At 41.0% G+C, this 23,525-nt stretch overlaps 4 protein-coding genes across 6 annotated transcripts; 2 read left to right on the top strand and 2 right to left on the bottom strand.

Moving 5' to 3' along the window:
• Positions 1-261: 261 nt before the first annotated feature.
• On the top strand, positions 262-4,504 carry RB195_003501 (uncharacterized protein; the record flags this gene model as incomplete). Of its 2 annotated transcripts, XM_064201182.1 has the most annotated exons (7): positions 262-340; positions 2,738-2,817; positions 2,964-3,050; positions 3,205-3,270; positions 3,762-3,907; positions 3,977-4,076; positions 4,445-4,504. In XM_064201182.1, 7 exons carry the CDS (start codon positions 262-264, stop codon positions 4,502-4,504), a joined length of 618 nt encoding a protein of 205 aa, XP_064057062.1. The 2 variants fall into 2 exon arrangements, with proteins under 2 accessions (XP_064057062.1, XP_064057063.1); XM_064201181.1 differs by lacking the exons at positions 262-340; positions 2,738-2,817 and having other exon boundaries at positions 2,970-3,050.
• Positions 4,505-7,404: 2,900 nt separating this feature from the next.
• Positions 7,405-12,699, top strand: RB195_003500 (uncharacterized protein; the record flags this gene model as incomplete). 2 transcript variants are annotated; one of them, XM_064201179.1, is made up of 4 exons in its annotated part: positions 7,405-7,531; positions 9,376-9,492; positions 10,111-10,214; positions 12,562-12,699. In XM_064201179.1, 4 exons carry the CDS (start codon positions 7,405-7,407, stop codon positions 12,697-12,699), a joined length of 486 nt encoding a protein of 161 aa, XP_064057060.1. The 2 variants fall into 2 exon arrangements, with proteins under 2 accessions (XP_064057060.1, XP_064057061.1); XM_064201180.1 differs by having other exon boundaries at positions 7,453-7,531.
• A 1,239-nt stretch (positions 12,700-13,938) lies between these two features.
• RB195_003498 (uncharacterized protein) lies at positions 13,939-22,275 on the bottom strand (the record flags this gene model as incomplete). The annotated part of the gene is made up of 13 exons (XM_064201177.1): positions 13,939-14,095; positions 14,166-14,239; positions 15,347-15,469; positions 15,523-15,678; positions 15,747-15,893; positions 17,045-17,122; positions 17,574-17,657; positions 18,518-18,692; positions 19,346-19,494; positions 19,563-19,662; positions 19,861-19,910; positions 22,035-22,124; positions 22,231-22,275. The coding sequence occupies 13 exons, from the start codon at positions 22,273-22,275 to the stop codon at positions 13,939-13,941; spliced, it is 1,428 nt and encodes a 475-aa protein (XP_064057058.1).
• RB195_003499 (uncharacterized protein) lies at positions 20,932-21,309 on the bottom strand (the record flags this gene model as incomplete). The annotated part of the gene is made up of 1 exon (XM_064201178.1): positions 20,932-21,309. The coding sequence occupies one exon, from the start codon at positions 21,307-21,309 to the stop codon at positions 20,932-20,934; it is 378 nt and encodes a 125-aa protein (XP_064057059.1).
• Positions 22,276-23,525: the final 1,250 nt, after the last annotated feature.

The following is a 23,525-nucleotide window of genomic DNA, read 5'->3' as shown; positions in this document are numbered from 1 at the left end:
CCGCAATTTCTATGGTTCAATGGAATCCAGAAGCGGTTTTTATGGGGAAGAAGCCTCCGCGATCCGCTTGGGCTTTTTTCCTCGAAAAGAAAAATGGTTCTCACTTCCTTGTTAGGAGGTTGTTGATTTGGAATCAAAAACTTCCCCTTTTTCTCTATGGCGTCCCTAAGGAAAGTACTCTGAGGGTTTAGACTAGGTTTTAGGTTTAGGGCAGGTTTAGAACGAATCTTAGCATATAGAGTGACATGTAGTGGTGAGCCAATGTATCAAATCAGTGTTTTTATCCTCTCAGATAAGTCTGGTAGCAATCCGTTCCACTCTGAAGCAAAGATAATGCATGGTTAGCACTAGTGCGGTTTCGAACCATTCAAACCATTGTGGCACAGTGAACCTTCAGCCGACTGCACTACGCCCGTCCTTAATGTAAATTTAGCCTATGGACATTAATTTCAATGGGGTAAACGTGACGTGTGCCCGGAACACATACTCTTCCTGTTCCACCGATATCCCCTATCGCGCAAGTTTTACCTTCATCGTGAGCGTATTGCACTCGCACGATTGTACAATCTCGACAGTGGGTGTAGATCAAATCGAGCAGAGCATTTGAAAATGGACAATAAGTGATACACGTGAAGTCAAACAGTGGGGATCACGGTAGGGAAAGAATAGATTTCCTACTTTTTACTACCCCAGCCACCATCACTGTTTCCGATGATTTCTCCCGCTGAGATTAGCCAACGAAATCTGATGTGTCGGCGATTTCTGAAAAGCTAATAAAATTTCACAATTTCTAATACATTATTTATAGGGATGAGGGTAATGTAGTTGACAGGAGGTTTACGAACGCGTGCTTAGCCGATACAATGGCTTGAGGGGAAAGGAGGGAAGAGAAGAGCAGGGGAAAGGGGGTCAGGGGCTAGCTGGTAGTAGTCAAGTCAATGTTTTTATCATCGCAGACATCAGAACAATTCTGATGCCAATTTATTCATACCATGGATTCGTGAAAGGCCTGGTTAGCAATAGCGAGGTTTCGAGCCATCCCATCGATCGTGCAGTCACAGTGGAACCTCTTACGACTGCGCTATGTCCGTCCCAAACAAACGTCCCCAACAGAGCCCAATAAATCTCCTCCTAGAAATTACTCTTCTCTTTTCTTGAATTTTTTTTTCGTGAATTTTTGAAGATATTTCATTGCTTTAGTATATATTTGCGAAGTTTGAGTAGCATATATACGCAAAAAAATATTACGTTGTAAATGAACTGGATAAAAAAGATTATTGTAATGTTGAATAAAAAAAAATAGTGAAATTTTATAGATTAGATTATGGTAATGTTAAATAAAAAATAGTAATTTTTTTTTAGAAATAAATAATAAAAAATAGTAAAGAAATAAGTTAGTTACATATATCCAATGATAGCCACACACAAACTCATTCATATGTATAAAGTACGAAATGCAATTAAAGGGATGATTACCGGAAGTGAAATGAAGTGTGAAAGCTGGTTAGCACGCAAAAAACGCATCCCCATGATGATCTCCATGAAACGGTCATGAACAAAATACTAGTGAACACGAAATACGAATGTACTATAATTTTCAGGCTTTCCTAAATAAAAGCGCAAAGATAGCAAAATTAGTAGTTGTAGGGGTAATTAAAGGCATCACCCCCACCAATCTGAGGTGGTACGGATTTCAGGTGGAGTATTCGTATACGGGATTATGAATATGGATTATAGATTATGGAGAAAGGGGTGATCCCGTCCATTTCTTCCTAATTGCCGTAAAAAACAGCCTGGAAGATACGGCTTTGGGCGTCCCGGCGCGCTATTTTCTACGAGGAGTTCGATTGGAGCGCGCCAGCCTTGTGCACGCGCCGCATCTTCCAGGCCGTTTTTTTACGGCAATTAGGAAGAAATGGACGGAATCACCTCCCCTCTCCATAATCCACTATCCCATATAAGAATACTCCACCTGAAATCTGCACCACCTCAGATTCTTGGGGTGACGCCTTTAATCATCGTTTTAAGAATCACCACTGATTATTCGTCTGTTCAGTAATTTGTCTTTTTGTCAACATAAACAAACGAAAATCAATAGAACGAAAAAAAAAGAAGAAGGAAAGAAAATGAAAAACAAAGGAAAAATGAAACGAAAAACATCAGTGGTGTAGAAATAGAAAACACATGTAATGTTAAGGGATCCTTTGTCATCATTCATTTGTTTCGTCATCGTTAGTTCCCGTCGATTCCAAATATCCACAGTTTCTCCCCCCAGATTTTTTTTCCGCAGACGGAGTGACATTCTGTATTTTGAGCCGTAGAAACGAAAAACTAAGACATTAGGTATGATTTGCACTTCAACTCATTCGCTTCCTCGCTTTTGCCGGCTTTCATCTCAACGAATTTAGCACCTTACAGCTCCCTGATCACAAGGTCGTGACCTGAATCGTTGCTGGCCTCGTAAAAGTAACGTTTTATCTTCTCTTTGCTTCCATACATCACAATCAATGGACCTTCAGGTACAATCACAAATCATTTAGTGTACAAAAAATGCCCCGAGGTCACCCCATGGCAATCATGTGAAGAGATCTCGCGCTCCAAAACGAATCGGGCGCGAAACTTTAATGTTCAAAATGCTGGCACTGGGATTGAATTGCTTCCTTTTTTGCGGTGGTTTTGTGCTGTTTCATTTGTTTCTCTTCTGCTCATAGTCCAAATGTGTCAATACCCTCTGTAGACATATTTCGTGGGAAATTTAGTGGGAGGGCACTCTGTGGCGCCCTTATTTGTGGATGCTCTATCTTTCTTTTTCTCTTAGTAAGTTTAGCGTACATCATAGATTCTCATAGATCCTCTAGAAATATTGCTCAGGCCTAGGAGCCTATAGTGATTTAATTGTTTCGAAAAATAGGAGCTCCACTGAGTGGCCCTCCCCAACTACATTTTGCCCGATATTTTTCTAGAGAGACATGGCTGAACTGCTTTCTGGCGTCAAGATTCAACTAAAAGATGGTAGTCAAGTGGATGCAGGAGATTATCTCAAGGGGAAGGTGAGAAGCCCATCCACTACTAGTATTTACGGTTATCTACATATCTCAGGATGATATTTTTCCTTTTTTCCTTTTCCCGTTCCTCTTTTTTCAAAAGTGATGAGGCTTTAAAATTCTGTTTGTGTCGACATTAACTGTTACATTTGATGTTTAGATGGTTGGTCTCTATTTTTCCGCTAGCTGGTGTCCTCCTTGTCGTGCTTTCACTCCCAAATTGAAGGTAAGTGATATTTCGACGCAGTTTACTGCTGGAGTGAGGTAGAATCAGTTCTCCTAAGAAAAAAAAAACACTAACGTGCGGCATAACGCTACCAAGGTGTGATGTAAAGCTACTAAGATCGGGCCCTAAACTTAAGCATTGGTCTTAGAGGATCCGTAACGTGTGGACTAATTCTACTAAGATATGTTGTGAATTCGATTTGATCATTTGATCATTTCGTACCTTATAGAAACAATGAATAGTCTTTCTTAACCGGGAAGACATAAAAACCCCTCAATTTCGTTATTTCTGCCAGAGTCTCTTATTAGGGGAAGGTGAGACGTCTTCAGCCCGAAAGTCTGTTTCTTAATGGACTATCGTAAAGTAAAATGAAGAGCAAAAAGATGAAACTTGAAAAAAAGCTCGAGGCGGTTACTTGATGGCAACGTACCTTTTAGAGGTCCGAAAAGACATTCTGGGTGAAGTTTGAGGAATATCAGACTATTTTTTAGAGATTCTATGAAGCGGTCAAGGAAACACATCCAGAATTCGAGATCGTACTAGTCTCTCGTGACAAGGAAGCTGACGAACTTTTTGAATATTACGATGAACATATGGGTGATTGGACTTTCATTCCGTTTGGGGATCCGAAGATCGAGTAAGTTTTTTAGCGGTTAGGTATTTGAACGGTATAATAGTGCTGTATTGAGATTTTGGTATTCTCTAGGGAATTATTGGAGAAGTATGAAGCTAGGACAATTCCTGGCATGAGGGTTATCAAACCGGACGGTACCGTTGTGGTGAAAGATGCGCGCCAAGAAATCCAGGTATAACGGCTTTAGTTTAGTTTTTTTTTCATGTTAGTTTCGCAGATTACAGAGTTTAAAAGTTTGAAAAAAAAAACTAACACGAACTTTCTAAAATCTTCGTACCTGGACCATTCATCCTTTTTTTTTAACGAATGGTAAGCACTTTTTATTGGACTGAAGTTAACAAGAATCAAACGAAACGTTGATTTCCTGTGAAATTTCACTATTTCTTTGTCCTTCACTTCTTTCTACTTTTCTTTCTTCGTGAATTTAAAAGTGATTTGTTTTTGAACGGTATCTTTAATGGCGGAAGGGGCTATGTCGGCAAATACGGTTTTTTCATAACACAATTGTTCCATGTTGTTGAAATGATGTATAAATTCTAGGAGAAGGCGACTGAGGATCCCGAAGCACTCTTTGAGGAATGGGAGGCATTTTATATGTAAATACGTTTCTTGATGATATCCGTTTCGAAAGTTACCTGTGAATTTCTCAATTTTGCGAGTTCTGCCATTATAATATTCACTTCAAAAGTGTGCTCTCATCCTGTTATATTTATTATCTTCAACAGCATTCCAAATGTTATTTATTTCCGGACGATGTTCAATAAATTTGCTGAGAGCATTGTTTCCTAATGCAAACATGTATGTACAACTTACAGACAGTAAAATTTCCATAACCCTGGTTTAGTTCTCTTCATTTCAAATAAGAAAGTATGTAATTGTTTTCTCTCTACAAATACGGAGATAGACTTCTGGCAAGTTTAAGCGAATTATTCCATCATTTATTTTGTTTTGGGATTGGTCTAGCACAGTCGGTAAGAGAATCAAATGTGTCTGCACGATCGGTCGATGGTTTGAGACCGTCCTAGTGTCAACAAAGCCATTCGTACTTCAAGTGTCGGCAAAACATCGGCCAGCCCCCGTAAGTCATTTCATGGGCCAGACATAATAAACCTTAAACGATTATGAATTAAAGCGAATGTGGTCTCAAGCGGAATGATTAACACCAGACACTTTATCCTTTATCATTTTGTTTGGTTTTTTCTTCTGCATATTTTGGGAAAGTACCTGTCCTGTAGTGTGATTGGATGATACCGCGTCCGTGAAAATGGTGTATAAATGTAAATGTTGTAAATGTATGTGGTTCTACCGCATGCGCAGAGTAGATTACACTCCGTAATCAACGCTGATAGCTACTCTGAATTACTGCGCCAAGTGTAGTGGAATAGTACAAGAAACACTGTGAAGACTTCCCGATCTTATCTGTTGTAAAATATCAACTTCTTCATGAGAGATACCGTGTCCGTGAAAATGGTGTTCTCTTTATTAAAACCGAAGAGTCAGTTACTTTCCGGAAAGCAAAAATTCAAGTTCTCAGGTGCTCTGAGGCAGCAAAATTTCACGATAGACCTATCAACTCTCTCTTATTTAGCTGTGGTTTCTATTCAATCCTGTTTTGAAATGCAAATAGTCGGGTGGAAAGGTACTGAAGCCTTGTGTAGTTGCGTAAACGGCTGCGGTCGAGACGAGAGCCTCATTTCCTGTAATTTGACTGCAGAGATAAGTAGGTTCTTTTGTTCTGACTACACGCTACACGATGTCACATTTTTATTGCTGGGTTAGGAAAAATTGAAGAGAGGTGGGTTTGCGTATTATTACGCTGTAGCAATGCCTTTCTAAAAAAAACATGCAAGTCGCTGAAAACAAGAACAGTCTGAAAGTTGTCGCTTGAATACCTGGATCGTCACACTCACGTCGACCGGTTTTATCACTGAAATAACTAGGATCCTCCACAGTGCACTACTTTCTATTTAACTGAAAGTGTTAATCCTTACACTGTTGTTAATTTAGCTCTTTTTTTACGGTTCATCAATTTTATACAGATTTGTAATAGTGAATTTTGCAGGCTTTGAAGGATTTCTGAAAGTTAAATGATTTTAATCGTTTAAAACACGTCGAAATATTTATATTAACAAATACCTCTTTTCTAGTAGATAGATGAGATAGCATTTTAAAAATACTCGGTGGAAAGTTTGCAAAAAGCAATTGCAGCTCTACACTCGGGGAATTTTCCCTCGTTTCCCTAGACACCTACTTACTCAGATATAGTAGAGTCAAGACGACACGGCGCAGTTGCGTGAGCGATTGCGTTCGAAGCGGCGCGGTGGAGCGTGACGGTCACCATCGAGTAAGGACTCTTCTTATCACCATTCAATGCTGGAAATCAAGTCTTTAACACTTTGCCTGTCACTGAAACTGGTTTATAATCTTTGTTGAGCGAAAAAAATAAAACATGTGACTCATGTGACTCCACTGCATTAGGTGCTCATAGGGTACGACGTCATAACGGAGAAGATTTTGAAGTTAAGATCACGATTTTGGCGCGCGAACCTCGTATTGCGGCGCGCAAGGCACCGGAGGCTTTTTGGATCCACTCCAAGGGCCCAAAGATGAATCGCAAAGAGGAATGCCTCTGCATTACGCGGGAACTCCCTCTATTTAAAGCTGATATTTGATTGCGCTAGTCACCTCACAACAGTTATCTAGCAGTGGCAGGATAGTCAGCTGATCCTAAGGTACGATGTTCTCTTCTACTGGTAGCTATGAGGCCCAACAGTAAACGTAGGACTTTCTTTCTTGTGCTGATAAGGCGTTTGATCGGATTAAACACGTTCGATTTCATCCTTTCAGGTTTTGAAGAAGGCGATGTTGCCGAGACATTAGCCACGAATAAAGGATTGTAACAACCTCGTGTCCGGCTCAATTAAAGAAATCAAAAATAGAACAATTTCGAAGTGATTTTGGTAACTGCATCTAGCTGAACTGCAAAAATGCCACAACAACGAAAAGAAGTCTTACGTATGCAGATCAGGTATAATAAAAAACATTCGCCAACATAGTACTTGGAAGAGGATGAGACACTTCTTTTTATCCTAGGGGTACAAGGGTAAGAAAAACTCCAAACATCTGGTACAGATCATTTGATTCGATGACATGCGATTGTCATTCTGAAGACGTGTCTATTACTCTAATATTGTTGATCATCCAGCCAGCATCTGGTATGGATCAGCGCCTGCATCGTTTTCGCCGCTGAAAAACGCCGACCTAGTATAAATTGCCGCAATACGCTACTGGTCTAGTTATTCATTCATTCTCTGTTCCTTTGCTTTGTGTTCACATTCTGGAGCAAAATAATACATGTACGTTTCATCATTGGTTCTGGTTTCATCAGAAAATATAGCTTTTGTTGTGTCAAGCAATGCGGTTTCATATGACTTTAGTGACAAATATATATCTGGATCAATTTTGGAAATCTAAGCACTGTCAGTTACGTTTTTCAGGAAATGGTTCTTCTTATAATTTTTATACTATCTTTATTCGAGTTAGCAGATATGGCTACCAAGCAACGCAATCCAAACGCAGATGGAATCACACCAATACCTTTCGATAAAATCAATCCGCGAGCAAATGGTTCGTTTGGAGATTGTTTGTAATTTCCTTTCTTTTCTTTGTAGACACCACTCGTTGTATGTGGAAATTAGTAGAAAAAATTACCTATGAATGAAATTGATAGAATAATTGAATGCACATGTATAGCCGGTGTAAAACGTGTTCATCTGTATGAACGCATCGCTTTAACCGCAACGCATCTTCAACTGAATGCGCATCGCGGTCACTCGGCCACTCGGCTCGGCTCCAATTCTTTTCAGGATGTAACATACGTCTGTGCTAAGTCCGGTTTTTGAAACGATCTCCTTCTGAACTGCTATGTTTGTTGCTCCGGCTATCCTACCCCATTTAAAAAAAATAGTAGACAGCATGCAAAAAATATGTGTCTACGACTGCGATAACCTCATTGATTAACGAAAATTCTTGTCCTTTAGGATCGGCCGCCTACTTTGGAAGCAGCAGGAAGTGTCCAGGACTTTGATATTGTCAAGCTCCTCCTTAACGTCCATTGACGTAATGGTTAATGAGAAATATTCATTGGTGTAGGATTAGACTAGGACATTCTTCTAACCAGTACTAATATCTAAGCAAAATCCTTCGGTTCTGCAAGCAACTGTTGGTAGCCAATACAAGCAGAAGGTTAAATCCTGTGTTTATCCGTCAGCTATCCAACGGTTTAGAGTGGTCATTCCCAACTTTTTCAAAACTTTCGACTCTCTGTCTCCACCTGTAAAATACAATGACAATTATGAGCATATACTTGAGCAGCATTCCCTTCATACAGTGACCAATATCAGCACAGAAGAGTAAAGGCTTTGGAGCTTCATCTCCAACTTAAGTTCAGGAATGTGGAATGCTCCTCCATCCTCCAAATTTCTATCCTCAACACTAAATAAAACTACTTGTTTTTTCGAGCACCTCATTTGATGCAGCGTTGCCGCTCAGAATGGTCCTGCACCTCTGTTGCGAGCAGTTCCTCCTAAACCTATCGCCCTGGCACCATTAGCACCCCTTCAATCGCTTGGTCTCGGATCTTCACGTTGAAAGCCCGAAGGGGCTCTGAGATAACATTAAACAGTCCGTCGCTTACTTCATCGGCTTACGTCGGTTCAGCTACGATACCCCCTACTTCTGCAAAAACTACTTAGATACACTACCTCGTCGATCGGACTTATCGTACTAGCACCTTGCTCTTCACAACGAGGTGTAGGCTAGACGAACTGACAACCCGTGAGCGAGCACTTTATACAGAGTGATTTCCCCCGTGATATTGTATGACTGATGCCCACGTGACTGCCCGGTACAATTCAAATTTAAAGGCAGCATACCACGAATCCGATGCGGATTTCAGGTGGAGCATCCGTATACGGGGTTGTAGATTATGGAGACGGAGGTAGTTCCGCTAATCTCTCCCTGCATCACTGCAGACGGCCACCTCCAGAATGCTGTTTTGTATGACACCATCTATTGCAACGCTCCACCCCTTGCGCCGCCTCCGCCCTGCGATTCGTCAAAAACCAATTCGGACTTCCCCGATAGGCAGTAAGGGATGCTACGCGTGCAAGGGTGGCGCGCTGCAATAGAAAGCATCGAACAAAACAGCATTCAGGGGCCGGCTGCTTGCAGTGATTCAGGGAGAGATGAGCGGAACCATAAGAGATGATGTCCCCATAATCTACGACCCCGTATATGGATACTCTACCTGAAATCCGTACCACCTCAGATTCGTGGTATGCTGCATTTAAGCCAAAGAAATCGATAAGGGGTCGAGGTGGAATCACCACAAGCAGTAACTGCATACCACAATTAAAGAAATACCATTTTAGATGTATACCAATATAAGGCACTAAAATATGACTCTTCAGAATTTCGGCGTCTCGACACAGATGGAAATGAACAGATCAGCTTCACTGAATTTATTCTTGGCGACACGCACTACATAGAAAGAAAATCAGCCGCTTTTCATAAACTAGACGAGGATGGTGAGTTTTACGATAAGGAGAACCATGTACTAAAAGCGCTGCTCAGGAAAAGGAGCAATGAGAAGATAGTTCTAGATTAGCCACCTTTACCAGACTTGCTACTTGGGCTAAACCGGCTCAAAGATTTCTCAAAGTTCGTCTGAGATGGACGAATACTCCTGAAAATCACAATAAGAGTGCACTTTATATCTACTTTGTTTCGCAAATTTTTCTTGGAAAGCTACAGTATAGTTGCGTATCACTGCACATCAACTGTAAAATAGAAAACTGATGGTATTTTCCTATTTGATATGCAATATGAGCAAGTAAATTGATGTCTAAAAACTCTTTGAAGAATACTGCAAAAACTGCACATACTGGAAAACAGAAACCGCGTTTCTCTTATGATTATTCGCAGAATTGCAGCAACTTTTTCGAAAGTTTCGCAGTCCAAATAACTCACTTATCTCTATGCAATGATTATCCTTTACTGTGGGATACACAACGACTGTACTCTCACCACAGATTCGTTACAGTAATCGCATTGGCGTCTGACAAACTCTTTCGAACTAGGGGCTACTGAAATCCCATAAAGACTGTTGACACTGCATTAGAAACTACATAACTGAATATTTTTAGGAGACGGCGTTGTGTCACGTGCAGAATACGATGCCTTCTATAAACGTGTAGACGACGAACATCGACGCGATGAAATCGACCGCGATAGCTTTTTCGAAGCGCTTGTAAGTTTTTGGATTCCTTACGCAGTTAAATATAAGCGATTCGAAAGAAAACGCGAGATACTATAAAGAAGATACTGTTTATTTGTTCTACTTTTTTGGAACATTAGGTTCTGCAAACACAGCTGTGACGATTCTAAGTACCTTAGCAGTTACCTAATAGTACCTTTCTTTAAGCTAGGTTGTAATCAATTGTTCTTTTTAAACTTGAGATAGTGATGAAGGGTTTTGCAAAACAACAATAATTCGATGAAATAAAGAATTTAGCAGTAAATCGAAGTAGCGTGATAAATACAAAGAAGTATAGGAAATATCCAATGGCACAAAACAACTGCTTTACCAATTTATTAGCGGTTTCTTTTGATTCCGTTATTATGTACAGTTCGGGCTGAAAGAATCAGATTTCTAGGACGAAATATAAATTTAAATATGGGCTGTTACGTACGAAATAGCGGGATGTGCACCTCCCGCGGACAGCTGTATGCTCTAAGGCAGCATACCACGAATCTGGGTTGGTACGGATTTCAGGTGGAGTACTCGTATACGTGGTCGTAGATTATGGAGACCGGGGTGGTTCCGCTCATCTTTCCCTGAATCACTGCAAGCAGCCGACGCCTGAATGCTGTTTTGTACGATGCCTTCTATTGCAGCGCGCCACCCTTGCATGCGTAGCTTCCGTTACTGCCTATCGGGGCAGTCCGAATTCATTTTCGACGAATCGCAGGGCGGAGACGGCGCAAGGGGTGGAGCGTTGCAATAGATGGTGTCATACAAAACAGCATTCTGGAGGTGGTCGTTTGCAGTGATGCAGGGAGAGATTAGCGGAACTACCTCCGTCTCCATAATCTACAACCCCGTATACGGATACTCTACCTGAAAGCCACACCACCTCAGATTTGTGCTATACTGCCTTTAACAATGTAGAGTTGAATAAATGCAAAGTGCATGCCACGTGCAGAAATTTTGCATGTGGGACGCAGGGGGTGCTACGAAAGTGCTGCAGGTGAGATACGGATCTGCAGATGTGTTATCTGCGGTAATAATCAAAAGTGGAACCACTTTGGATTCCAAAAAAAAATTTCGCAACTTTGAGAGATGACCACAGTGCCCATCCAAATGCAATGTTTTTGGAACAGTGACGGCTTTACAAGCATAAACTACAGAGACAAAATAAACTAATCTCAAGAAAAAGGATCCATATAACGTAAAGGTAAGCTGACCAAAGTTCGCGGCTACGTTTTCAAATGTAGAGAGCCGAAGAACAGAGAAACGCGTTGGCCGGCAGAGACATAAGGGCGATCAAACCAGGCTAAAGAAAAAAGAGAAGGAGAAATTGTAGCAGAGGGTAATCATGACCCTGTAGTGAACCTCCGCGACAGTGAACTCATCCCGTTGTGAAGATCGTTGGTCCACGTGATTGTTCCACTACATTAGTAAGTGATGCTGAACCAATTGGAATAGTTTTTAACAGCGCTGCCAACACCTTATGGTCACAAACTTTGCGGTGCCATCGCTGCATTGTTGAGGAGATTCACCACACTGTGATATTGTATACGACCCATCGAGGATAACTGAGTCGTGATGATTTACATGTCTCTCTTTCCATGGTGTAATCGTTCATTCTTGTGATGTTCTTGTCAAGACGATAGTTGGGCCTTGTACGTGTCCAACGTTATGGGCGGCAGCACTTCGATTGTCATCTAGGCAAAATAAGTTACAGCAATCAATCCTCCTCGCGATCTACCGTCTCTGGATTAAAATTGGAAAAAAAGTTGACTTATCATCGGGATGTTCCACTTCCGATAAACCTTGCCATGATATAGTATTGTATTGATGTTTGGTGGGCTGTACACGAGGATGTAACACAACTTTATTAGGTGAGTTGCCTTCGGCAAATTCCCTTTTTTTGGAGAAATAGGCGATTCGATCCACAACTGAAGCGGCCAAATTTCTCCACAACTCCACTATGATATTGCAATTAACTGTTACAATGTTATGCTGCTGGATCTTCAAAACAAGATTAACAATTAAATCTAAGAGAAGTGGGAAGGATTCCATAGTTCAACAAACAACTTTGAAAGTAATCAACGGTAGACATACAACGGCAAGGACCAAGGGAGTGTTAACCCGCTCCGGAGCGCATCGAGTGCAACACAATGATCTGCGACGATCTATAGAATATACTAACATAACATAATAATATAACATAATATAACATACTGCGGAAAAAAGTCACTTCCTAGCTTTGAACTTAATTTAAATTTACCACCCCTTATCGGAACAATTTTCTTCTACCATTGTGCAAAAATAGAGTAACGTTTCCCAAATCTGTTCATCGACGATCATTCAGGATCGTGCTCGACGTGACCATACGCCATTCTTCCACAGTTTCTTCCCTGACGATCGTCATTATATGGAAAGATCGGAAGGTGAATCACACGAAAGACGGGAAAGACCTAGTAAGAACAACAGTAGACACAATTTGTGATGTTACTTGGTGATATAAATTTGAGAATAAATGAATATTCGTAAGAAAAAGTTGCGTTAAATGGCACTTAAATACATCTAAATGACAAGTTCTGGATTACAACAATTTAATATAGTAGTGCTTAAACAGAGACAAACAGAGCAAAAGTTCACCAAGGAGAAAGATATTTCCTCTTTCATTCGAAATACTGTCCAACAGCGGCGTATAGCTCCTCAATAGAGACGTCGTACCAAAAAAAAAATTGGATCTTCCAGCAAACAGGTACAGTTAAAGGTGCAGTTCACGACTTTGAGGATGATCCTACGCTTAAACCCTTCTAGTTCTCAAGAAAAGAACGTGAGAAATAGCCCTGTGTGTCTCAATGACAGGACTTATTATGTTTTGGAAAGTAGGCAATTCTACCCTAGTCTTACGTGAGCAATCCAACTATCCAACTAGCATATTTCAAATAAGTATCGGAAGTTCTTCCATATGCACAAACGCCGACGCGTTGCATATTGCCTGCGTTCCATCAACTGTAATCAGTTGCAGCGTTGGAGACGGGGTTCGGGCTGTTCAACATGCCTTTTTCTCGACACCTCTGCTAGCACCACTCATCGTGATGGTCCCACCTCGATTCCAACCGCCAGTTCTACTGCGTTGCTTCGAACGTAGCCGTTTAAAGGCATCACCCCCACGAATCTAGGGTGGTTCGGATCTCAGGTGGAGTATTCGTATACGGGATGGGAGACTATGGAGAGGGGGTGATTCCGTCCATTTCTTCCTAATTGCCGTAAGAAACGGCCCGAAAGATGCGGCGCATGCACAAGGTTGGCGCGCTCCAACCAAGCTCCTTGTAGAAAATAGCGCGCCGGAACGCTCGAAGCCGTATCTTCTGGGCCATTTTTTATGGCAATTAGGAAGAAATGGACGAGATCACCCCTCTCTCCATAATCTACGATCCCGTATACGATTAGTCCACCTGAAATCCGTACCACCTCAGATTCGTGGGGTGATGCCTTTAAGCAACTGCACCGAACTGTTGTTTTGACCCGATTATATGTTGAAAGTGTTTGTCATTCGATGTGTCTTGATCCTCATGTTTAACTCTATGAGGCTTTTATTGTTGAACTGACGCTGAATTAATGGAAACTTTAATTAAAGTCTGAGGTATTTAAATCAATTGAAATCATTTCAAGAAACAATACTGGTAATAGTACTTGTTGAATTCTCTAGTGCACTCTCTAGTCTAGAATCTCATTATTTCATCACTTGTCCTACAATTAAAACAAATATAAATGTGAATGCAGCAAATCGGAAGAACATTTCAAGATTCGCCACAATTTCTTTCGTTCGATCGTTTTCCAAGACTCGTAGAACATGCGCACCCATCAGCACTTTTTCAGCAGTGTAGCAGCTGAAACACACTTTTTTTTTAAAGTATCGTTTGCTGAGTCATTTATAGTCGGATAAGGTTGAAAACCTACAAATATTCATCACTATCTTCGAGTTCAATTTTCGATATATAGAGACGAGACATTTCATCAAACGAGAACCGACCCTGTAAATCAGTGACAACGCTATTATTCATTTTCAATACTATACAGTATGCTTATTCGAGGGACGGGTGTGGCGCAGTCGGTTAGAGGTTCCGCTTGATTGATTGATTCGACGATTGATTCGACGTTCGAATCCGCCTTAGTGCAAACGAAGCCTTTCATCCCTTCGGGGTCGATAAATTGGTACTAGGCTTGTTTTGGAGAATAAAACACTGACCTGACACATCAGGTAGCCCCACAAACCATTGTATAGGCCTCGTTCGTGAACCTCAAACGATTCTGAATTGAACTGAAAGCGGTGGCACACCCCAAGCGGATTGATTAATGCCAGTCACTTTATCCTTTATCCTTATGCTTACTTATTCGAATGGAGGAAAACGAATAAGTCATTCTCCTAGTCCGATTCCTACAAACCGTTCGAACTATCTATACGTTCACTGTTAACTTTTTCGTCAACAACCACTAAGTTTTATAGTTGGGTCAAAACCATATGAACCCTGGTGAAATTGCGTACGCGTCGGCGCTAGAAGCGGTGCGGTGGAGCGTAGCGGTTAGAATCGAGGAGAGACCTTTGTTAGCACTACTCATCGTTGCAGTTCGCCACGGTCGCACCTCGAGTCCAGATGCATCCCTTCGAGCGCAGCAGCTTACGCACCGAGCTTCATATCATTTTGACCACGTAGTGCACATTCACGTGTTTTCAGATGATATAAATGTGGCTTTGGCGATAGGGTTTTTTTTTCCTGAAAAAACCGAAGCGCAGTTTTTTGCTTACAAACAGCTCCATATCAGTCATGGACCCGTCTGAGGGGCAGTGATCGCTGGAAGTAGGCTGAACACTATTCAGAAGATTCTTTAAGGTGACCGAGGAAGTGGTATTCAGTGGACATTTCGAATAATTTGAACTTATTTTCAATTTTATTCAGCGACTTTTAAAGACAATTTCATTTTTTTGTGATTTTTCCCGCGTGCTCGTACCGAGACCGTTTTTCCACCGTTTTTCCAATGCTTATTTATTTATTAACAACTGGTAAACTTATAGGTGTGCAGTAGAGGCAGAAGACTAGCGAAAAAATTAATATGAATATAATATTAAAATTTACTCTTACCTGAAACTGTTTGGTAATAGTTTTGTATTGAATTGCACCTTTTTTCTTGGAAAACCATTGGATTCCGATCGGTTCATCAACAGGCATTTCGCAAGTGAACACTATGGGGTCCCCTTCCGTAACCTATATTATTAAAAGTATGCTCCTAAAAATAGAACCACCTAGCTAAATCTCACCAAGTAACCTCTTCGGACTACTGGTGCCATTAGACGTGGAAGGATTTCTCCAAAAAGAAATTCTCCTTTCGGGATGTAATCGAGGACTCTCCGCTCTCCTAATTCATCGACTGAAGTTAAATTGCGGTCTTGTGCTGTTTGTGTGGTGCATTGACGCTAAAATTAAAAAAAAATTACATTCAAATTAAATCTAAGCCAACAATAATTAGTGGATCCTAACTAACCCAGCATGGTCTATACTGTATGTAGTTGGTGATTGAAGAAAATTGATAGCGTAAATCCAATGGTACTAGCGTGGAGTAACATGGCACAGTGCCAAACAATTGTATCCACGATGATTCTGCCGGAAGATGCGAAAGAGGCACAAGTGACTGAATATGCAATTATCGGATTCAGTTATCAATTTCTAATAGTTTCTTCTTTATTTCCATATTTTTCAAGTTTCGATAGAATCCTGAATAAATTGAATCCCGGGGAACGACGTGTGAAACAATCTCTTCTTAAAAGCATCACCCCACCAATCTGAAGTGGTACGGATTTCAGGTGAAATATTCGTATACGGGATCGTAGATTATAGGGGACTCCATTGTCCATTTCTTTCTAATTACCATAAAAAAAATGACCCGGAAGATACGGCTTCGAGCGCTCCGGCGCGCTCTTTCTACAACAGGTTCGATTGGAGCGCGCCAGCCTTGTGCATGCGCCGCATCTTCTGGGCCGTTTTTTACGGCAATTAGGAAATCTACTATGCCGTATACGAATACTCCACTTGAAATCCGTACCACCTCAGCTTCGTGAGGAGATACCTTCAATATTCACTTTGCGTTCATTCTGGCAATTAAACCTCTTTATGGGAGCTTGTGGGATCTATGGGATTTTTTTTAAATGGGATCTATTTTTCAATAACCATTTTCAATCCTAAGTTAGCTCAGCCACTTCTGGTGTTTCATCGGTTGGGGAGCAGTAGAGAAAATTTGGGAATACGTATGTGTTCCGGTTAATAAATGTAAAGGTAAATACCGATAACGATCCTTAGACTGAGAGCCTTGCAAGCATAGGTGAAGGTGTAACCACACCCGAAGGAGAACGTAAAGTTCGAGTTGTAGATCATCCCGTAGACCCCCTCAGTTTCTCCTAGTCGTCCTAAAAATTCTGTGGGAACCGCTTTAGTTCCAACGAGATACGTTAGAACGCCCACCCTTGTACTCCACCACGTCCCCTTAACAGCTTATTCATTCGTTTTACTTGAATAGGATGGTAAGGAGACTCCATCAATCTTCGACTGCTCGAACGCGGCGCGACAAGCGCGTTTTAACGAACTTCATATGAATAAACACCATTCCCACGCCGTTTTTCGGGACGATTGGCGGAGATCGAGGAGACCCCGCTCGTTCCCGTAATCCGCGATCTGAATTCTGCGTAGTAATTTGTCTAAAACAGAGCACATTTCTTCATCTCCCTGTCTTTTCGCACAGTTTAAGAAACATTTAGAGGTATTTGCACCAAACCGTTCAGGACCTACTTCGATCATACATTGAACACTTCTCGCTTGTTCTCCGATTTCAATGCCACATTTGCTACATTCGCTCCAAGGTGAAGCCTAAATTAAATGAAGTAGTTCTTACAACAATAGTATAACATTCACGTCATAATTATTTAAGAATTATTTCTATTAATCCATAGAAAGGAACGATGGAAAAGCAAAACAAAAATCAAGCTCATAAGGCAGAGGTTAACGAACCTAATGCGGTCATAAATCAATTTTACTTAGTACAATGAGGTTTCAGCTATGAATACACCGTGAAAAAATTGAGTACGAGTGTCGTTTCTTAATTAAATAAAATAATTAATTCAATTAAATTTAAATTAAATTCCTTTTGTTAAGTCCTTGTCCTAATTGCTGAATGCTGAATTCTGGACAGAAGCAAATATTTCAGTCAATTAATTAATTATATCACTAATTATTAATTATTATGATCATTAAAAATTTGCCTTGTAGTGAAAAATGTTCAGCACTTCCAGTTAGGTGAACAAAAAAAAAATTAACTTACCACTGACTTTGCTATCAAATTTCCACTGAGTTTCTTATTCCATACGGGTATTGAGAGTGGAATAACGTCAAGTTTGGATTTCACCTTAAATGTAGTTTGTTTTAACCATTGAATTTCCATCTTGCCCGAAAAGGATGAGATTTGATCTGCAGCGATGAATGGAGCTAGCAAAGGTCCCGCCACGATTTCAACCGTTCGCTTTACCGCGTCACATCGAGTGCAGTCGCTTACGCGGCTATAACACTGCGCATTATGCATGATGTGATGGCCGGGAAAGAATACGCTCGATATAAAGAAAAAATTTAATCAATTTGCTTAGAATTCTTAAGTTAAATTTTTAAGAAACAAAGTAGGACTTTAAAAACGCTAAGAAATCATGTAACAAACCAATGATGCTTAGCAAAGCAAGAAATTAGAACTAGAAAAGTAAATAATATCTCGGGAAGGTAAATATGTAATATTAGGCGCCTATAGAACACAAAAACACGACGGAGCCGATCTTGAAATCAGGGTCCAAATCTCAGCGCACGAATCTAAAACGTTGGCTCGAAAATCGCTGGAGGCATTTTGGATCCAAGCCAAAAACCCTAAAATGAACCGCAAGGGTGAATGTCTGTCGATAACGCAGGAACTCGCGACATATCTCGAATGGTTCTTCCGATCCGAATGTGACATTCGAACCATTCGCCCTCGTGATCGATCAGTCAGCGGTCCATGCTAGGCGTCTCCGATCTAAAGTAAGCATTCAGTATAGTCGCTAAATTGGTGATTGAAAGTAGGCGTGGAGTTTATCAGTTATCAGTCAACGTTAGCCAATAAATTTATTTAACAACCTCGTATACAGTTTATCAAACTCGATACTACATTCACATGCCGAGGTTCATTGAAGGTCGAACTTTTCAACTGGCAAATATGTAAATTTAACCTGAGGAAAAATTGCGTACCATTTCAATTTTCACTCTGCTTATAACATCCAAATAATACATTGTCGAAACAACTCGATGTTTCCCATGTTTATTCAAACAACGATAGTATCCAGTAGCATTGCGGTCAACCGACGTTAACCTCAGTTCATATCGATCACCAACGCGGATTTTTGCGCGATCACGAGCAAGGAATCTGCAATCAACTCTCAGTGTACACAATTGTTCATTCATCTACACATTTGTTTGTTTGTTTGTTTGTTCACTTGGAAATCGTTCGGACTATTTCGAAGCGATTTAGTTAAGTCTCAACGTATCGCAGTATGAAAAAAAAAATGAATTCTACAATAGCTTTTCTTTCGGTCACCTTTTCAAGTAGTCGGAAAATACGGCATTATTCTTCGCATTTTATCAGGAAAAACGGAAAGTTGCTATATTTTAGCTGGATTTATGTAGAATAGTAAACAATCGAAAGTAGACTGAATAGAAGAAAAAAAATGCAAGGAGCGAAACTCACTACAAAGGATTCTAAAATTAATGGATAGAAGTGCTGGTGAAGAGCAAGAACAAATCAAAATTGAACGTTTACATGGGTCCCACTTTGAAAAACAGGTATATTTCAAATTCGTCTTATTCCATCACATTCTCCAGTTCGTCTTCATTCCTAGTAAAACTCAGCCTCCTCAGTTGCACCGAATGAAGAAACAGAGGGTGAGAGAGAGTGTGTGTGTCCCAAGCAGAGAAACAGCGCTGTATTAGACGCATCACGCTCATCAGGATGAACAAATGTGGGGTCGACGACATGTGAGCTTCGGGATGAATATGAAGGTTAGATCTGTGACAATCTACCGTTTCACTTTATCAGCGATTTTTTCCATTCTCATTCCAGTCTCATGCATTTTTGTAAGTGGACGCCAATCCTGACCCATGACAGCACGTTGCCAATCGTATTTCCACATATTTAAGTCTACTACACGATGTGAAGCATGAAGGAGTCTCTGTGAAAGGGAAATAGTAAAAACATTAGAAGATATACAAACGTAACATATTCGTGCACAAAACAAACCTCTTTGAAAAAATCAATAGCCTTCAGAAATACTCTTCCTATCGTTCCTGCTGACGGCTTGTAGGTGGACTCTATCTCAACCGCATTTTCGGGTGATACACTAGAAAAGAATGCTTTAAACTTCTTGGAATAGTTGAGGAAATTAGGTTAGTAATATTTTTTTCAATCATAAAAATAGTAATACAATAAAAAAAACAACGTGAAAAGATAATAATGTAATAACAATTAGCTGAGGATGCTCGAACAGTGTTGCGAAAAAATTCTTCATTCTGTCGAAAGTTAGCAACAAATAACTCACCACGAAAAGCATGGCATAGTTACGTCTGCTCCTTTTCCAACCGTAATAACCTTAATGGAATTGACCAACGAGTTTTATAGAGAATTGCTTTCTATTGTACTTTAAGCTTGCTTCTTTGGTAACGATGATTAAAACCACATGCAATCTTTAAAGGAAGCATAGTTTCTTCTCTAGAAAACTAGTTTTTCTGCATGTGACAACGAAATGAAGGAGCTAATTTTTTCTCCTTCTTCTATTTCCACAATGTCAGCGTTCTGTGAGAAAAATTCTCATGGAAAACGAGTATGAGCTAGATGACAGGACAAAAATTACAGTCGAGTCGAAAATTGAAGACATCACATTGATCATCTCGACTCCCGTTGCTGTTATAACTGGTCGAGCGGGCGCCAGTAATCTTTCCATTTGTCCCATCGCGCGCCAGACTCGCCCAGTGGTTTCTCCTAATCCGTCCAATGGTCGCGTAAGACAGGAGAAGCATCAAAAGTTTCTTCGAAGGAATTCGTGAAGATGTCTGACCATCGGGTCCTCCTGTAGTGCGTTTAATATCGCGGAACCCAGTTGCTCACGGCTCAGGTCCAACGGTTGATCTTGATGCGCATCACTGGTGCGGGCCACCCTATTTGACATCCCTTGGAAAAAACGGATCATTGAACGCTGATATAGAAGAGAATTTTGAATCTCTCCCTCACTTGTGTGAAGCGGGATACTCCTGGTACCACACGTTCAATTCCGCGTTCAATGACACTCACTGTATTTTCTTCCTGCACGCGAAGTGCTCAGGTTTCTGTAGTATAAGTCAAACAGGAAATACTGCGGTGTTGAAAATGTGAGCACTGAGCCGGGAGTTCTGGTCTTCCCTACAGTCTCGCCGCTCTAATAAGCTCCCCAAACCGCTTCATTCGTTCTGCCCAGCTCGAAGGTCAGGGTGTTCTTCATGTATATTTCACGATTCAGATAAACGTTTCTGGCGCATTCGGATATGTTCGTTTTGTTGAGCATGAATGGAGGATCCGAGACCCTACCATTGCGCATAAACATCGTCTTTCGCAGACGCAGGTGAAGACCGATGCATCAACATGTTTCGTCGAACTCAGTCGGAATTCGTTCACCTTGACTGATACTAGATGTTATCAGAACGATGTCATCAGCAATGCGCAAATGGTGTAGTTGCCGACCATCAACCTTCACTTCCATGTCATTCCATTCCAGTTTTCGCACTGCGTTCTCGAGAGTGGCCGTGAATATCTCAAGTAAGATTTTATCACCGTGCCGGAGCTCTCTCTTCACGTTAACTGTGATGTTCTTGTAGAATGGCAAAATTCTGGTTGTGAAATTACTGTACAACTCTCGGTGTACCTTTGTGTACTGAGTAAGGAAACCCTGTCCGTCCAAGGCCCACATGACTGCTTCCGTCCCAACTGGTGTAGTATAGAGCAGAATCAAGCTCATTGTGACTGTCAAATGTTTAACTCCGCCTGAACACAGTGTGGGACATTACTCACTCTCTACCTAATATCACATTTCTTTGACTCAACTGTATGTGCATGATGAGCACTGGAAAGACCTACAACCTACTCAAAAAGCTCGACGAAGGATTCTGAGAAGAACAATGATGCAATCTGACGTATGTTACCGTTCTTGATTGATTTTCATGCTTCAGCACTTTTTCAATAAGTCTTGACTTAGCCACTTCAACGGCAGGCTGGTGTTACTGCCTAACATGGTTGACCGCATCCTCGCTGAGGCGTATCTTCCTTGAACACAGCTCTGCCCAAACCTTTCCGATCTACTACAGGATCTGGCGCAGAATCCGCGTCACATTCGCTCCTGTTTCATATTTTGCAAGAGTTTTCCCCTAAAATGCCTATTCATACCGATGGATCCGAATATTTCAGGTCGACAATGTCCAACAGCTCAGCGTAACGAAACGGAGAGTTTTACCAAGGATTTCATCTCACAAGGGAGTTCATTGTAGAGAGAATCGTGCACGATCTCGTCCATATCAGTAAACTACAACCCTGATCCTACCTAGAACGATACCTAAACACTCGACTTCGTGATGTGTTTCTTGGAAATCTTTGTTGTGGTGGAAACGATACGTCACTTGCACCAATATGAGCTTTTCGTAGTCGTTTGGGAAGTGATGAGTAACAAAAGAACGTGTGAATACTCACCTGAACATAGTTACTGTCAGATAAGACGCTCTCCCTCCGCTTTATACACTCACGATAGTCTTCATATTGTTTTTTCAAGTCAGCATTGATCTGCACATTACAATGATTGTTCATCAAATTGATTCTCGGTTAAAGGGTACTTTTTTAACGACCGCTGCATAGCATTCTTTGGTCTCTTGATTTCCGGGAAACTCACTGAGGTTACTGAAGGAAGAAGTGCAGCTACCCACCACAGAATCATTTGTAAATTGGAGTGCTACTCGTTAAATTCTTATCTCTTGGTACGAGCGAACATGTTGGTTGAAAATCTTCTGAAGAATAACTCGTTCGTTTTTCAAAAAAAAAACTTCAACCAACATGTTTGTCGGATGGTTTTAATCTATGCATGCCATATTTTGATATACAGCGTCCGCGAATCGATGCACTGAGAGTTGCTGAAGTAATGAGTGACTGCAGAGATCTAACGTATGTGCAGTTGGGTTATTTATATTTACTCGAGCAGCGTAGACGTGAGGAATCCAGAAGAGATTTTTTTAGTAATATTTACTTCGCTTAAAATTATATTTACCAACGTACGGGTGGATCGATTCTCCAACATGATAACTCTTACAACTAATACAATGCATTGTGCTACATAATCATATAGTCGGGTCAAAACGATCTCAAGCCTGGTGGGTTGCGTAGGCGGCTATCCTTGAAGAGGCGCGATTTAACCAGCGGTTTCGATTGAAATGGGCGCACCATTAGCTCCATTCGAAGTGATTGAGATAACGATGGTCCCACGACGATCGTGATAATTGGCTACATCGTCCTGCGCGCATCAACTGCGGCCGCTTACGCTACTGCATCAGGCTTCAGGTCGTTTTGATCAGACTATATTCTTCCACAACAAATTTGATTTTCAGCACAAGAGGAGTTTCGAAGAAAGTTGCGCTGCTTGCTAGCACAAACGACAAGTTCTTCGGCATCGTCGCCTCCAAATCGGGCTAACGCAGACCATCGTCACAGGAATCATATAGCAGCGCGGATATGAATCATAGCAAAACGAACGCTGGAAAACAAGCTTTCTTCTGTGGAATGCATAATTCTTCATCCTGGAATAGCAATGCAACAACTCACTTTTGACATGCAAGTCGTTATCGTGCTGAAGTGGATGAAAACTGCCACGAATACGAATAACGAGAGGGAGCGGAACAACATGAATTAATGGTTTCAGTTGCCGCGAATGTGCTGCTCTGACTCGACGTCAGCTTGTTCTGGACTTATAAAGGACAATGAACAATGACGAGTGTTCTGAAACAATGCAGCGGATGATTCAGAAATTGTGTCTTGTGTTGGTTCAATTTTGTTTCTATTGGAAAACGATAGTGACTAAGAAGGTGATGCGAAAAGTGTAAAGCATTGTGATTAAAGAATGTGTGAGGTATAACTGTCAAAATTGACTCATACACGCCCTTTTGACACCGCTTTATGTAGCAATCTGAGGCGCTA

The sequence above is a fragment of the Necator americanus genome, chromosome IV (assembly GCF_031761385.1).
Source record: "Necator americanus strain Aroian chromosome IV, whole genome shotgun sequence".
Taxonomy (NCBI): domain Eukaryota; kingdom Metazoa; phylum Nematoda; class Chromadorea; order Rhabditida; family Ancylostomatidae; genus Necator; species Necator americanus.
This window is presented reverse-complemented; position numbering and strand designations above follow the sequence as displayed.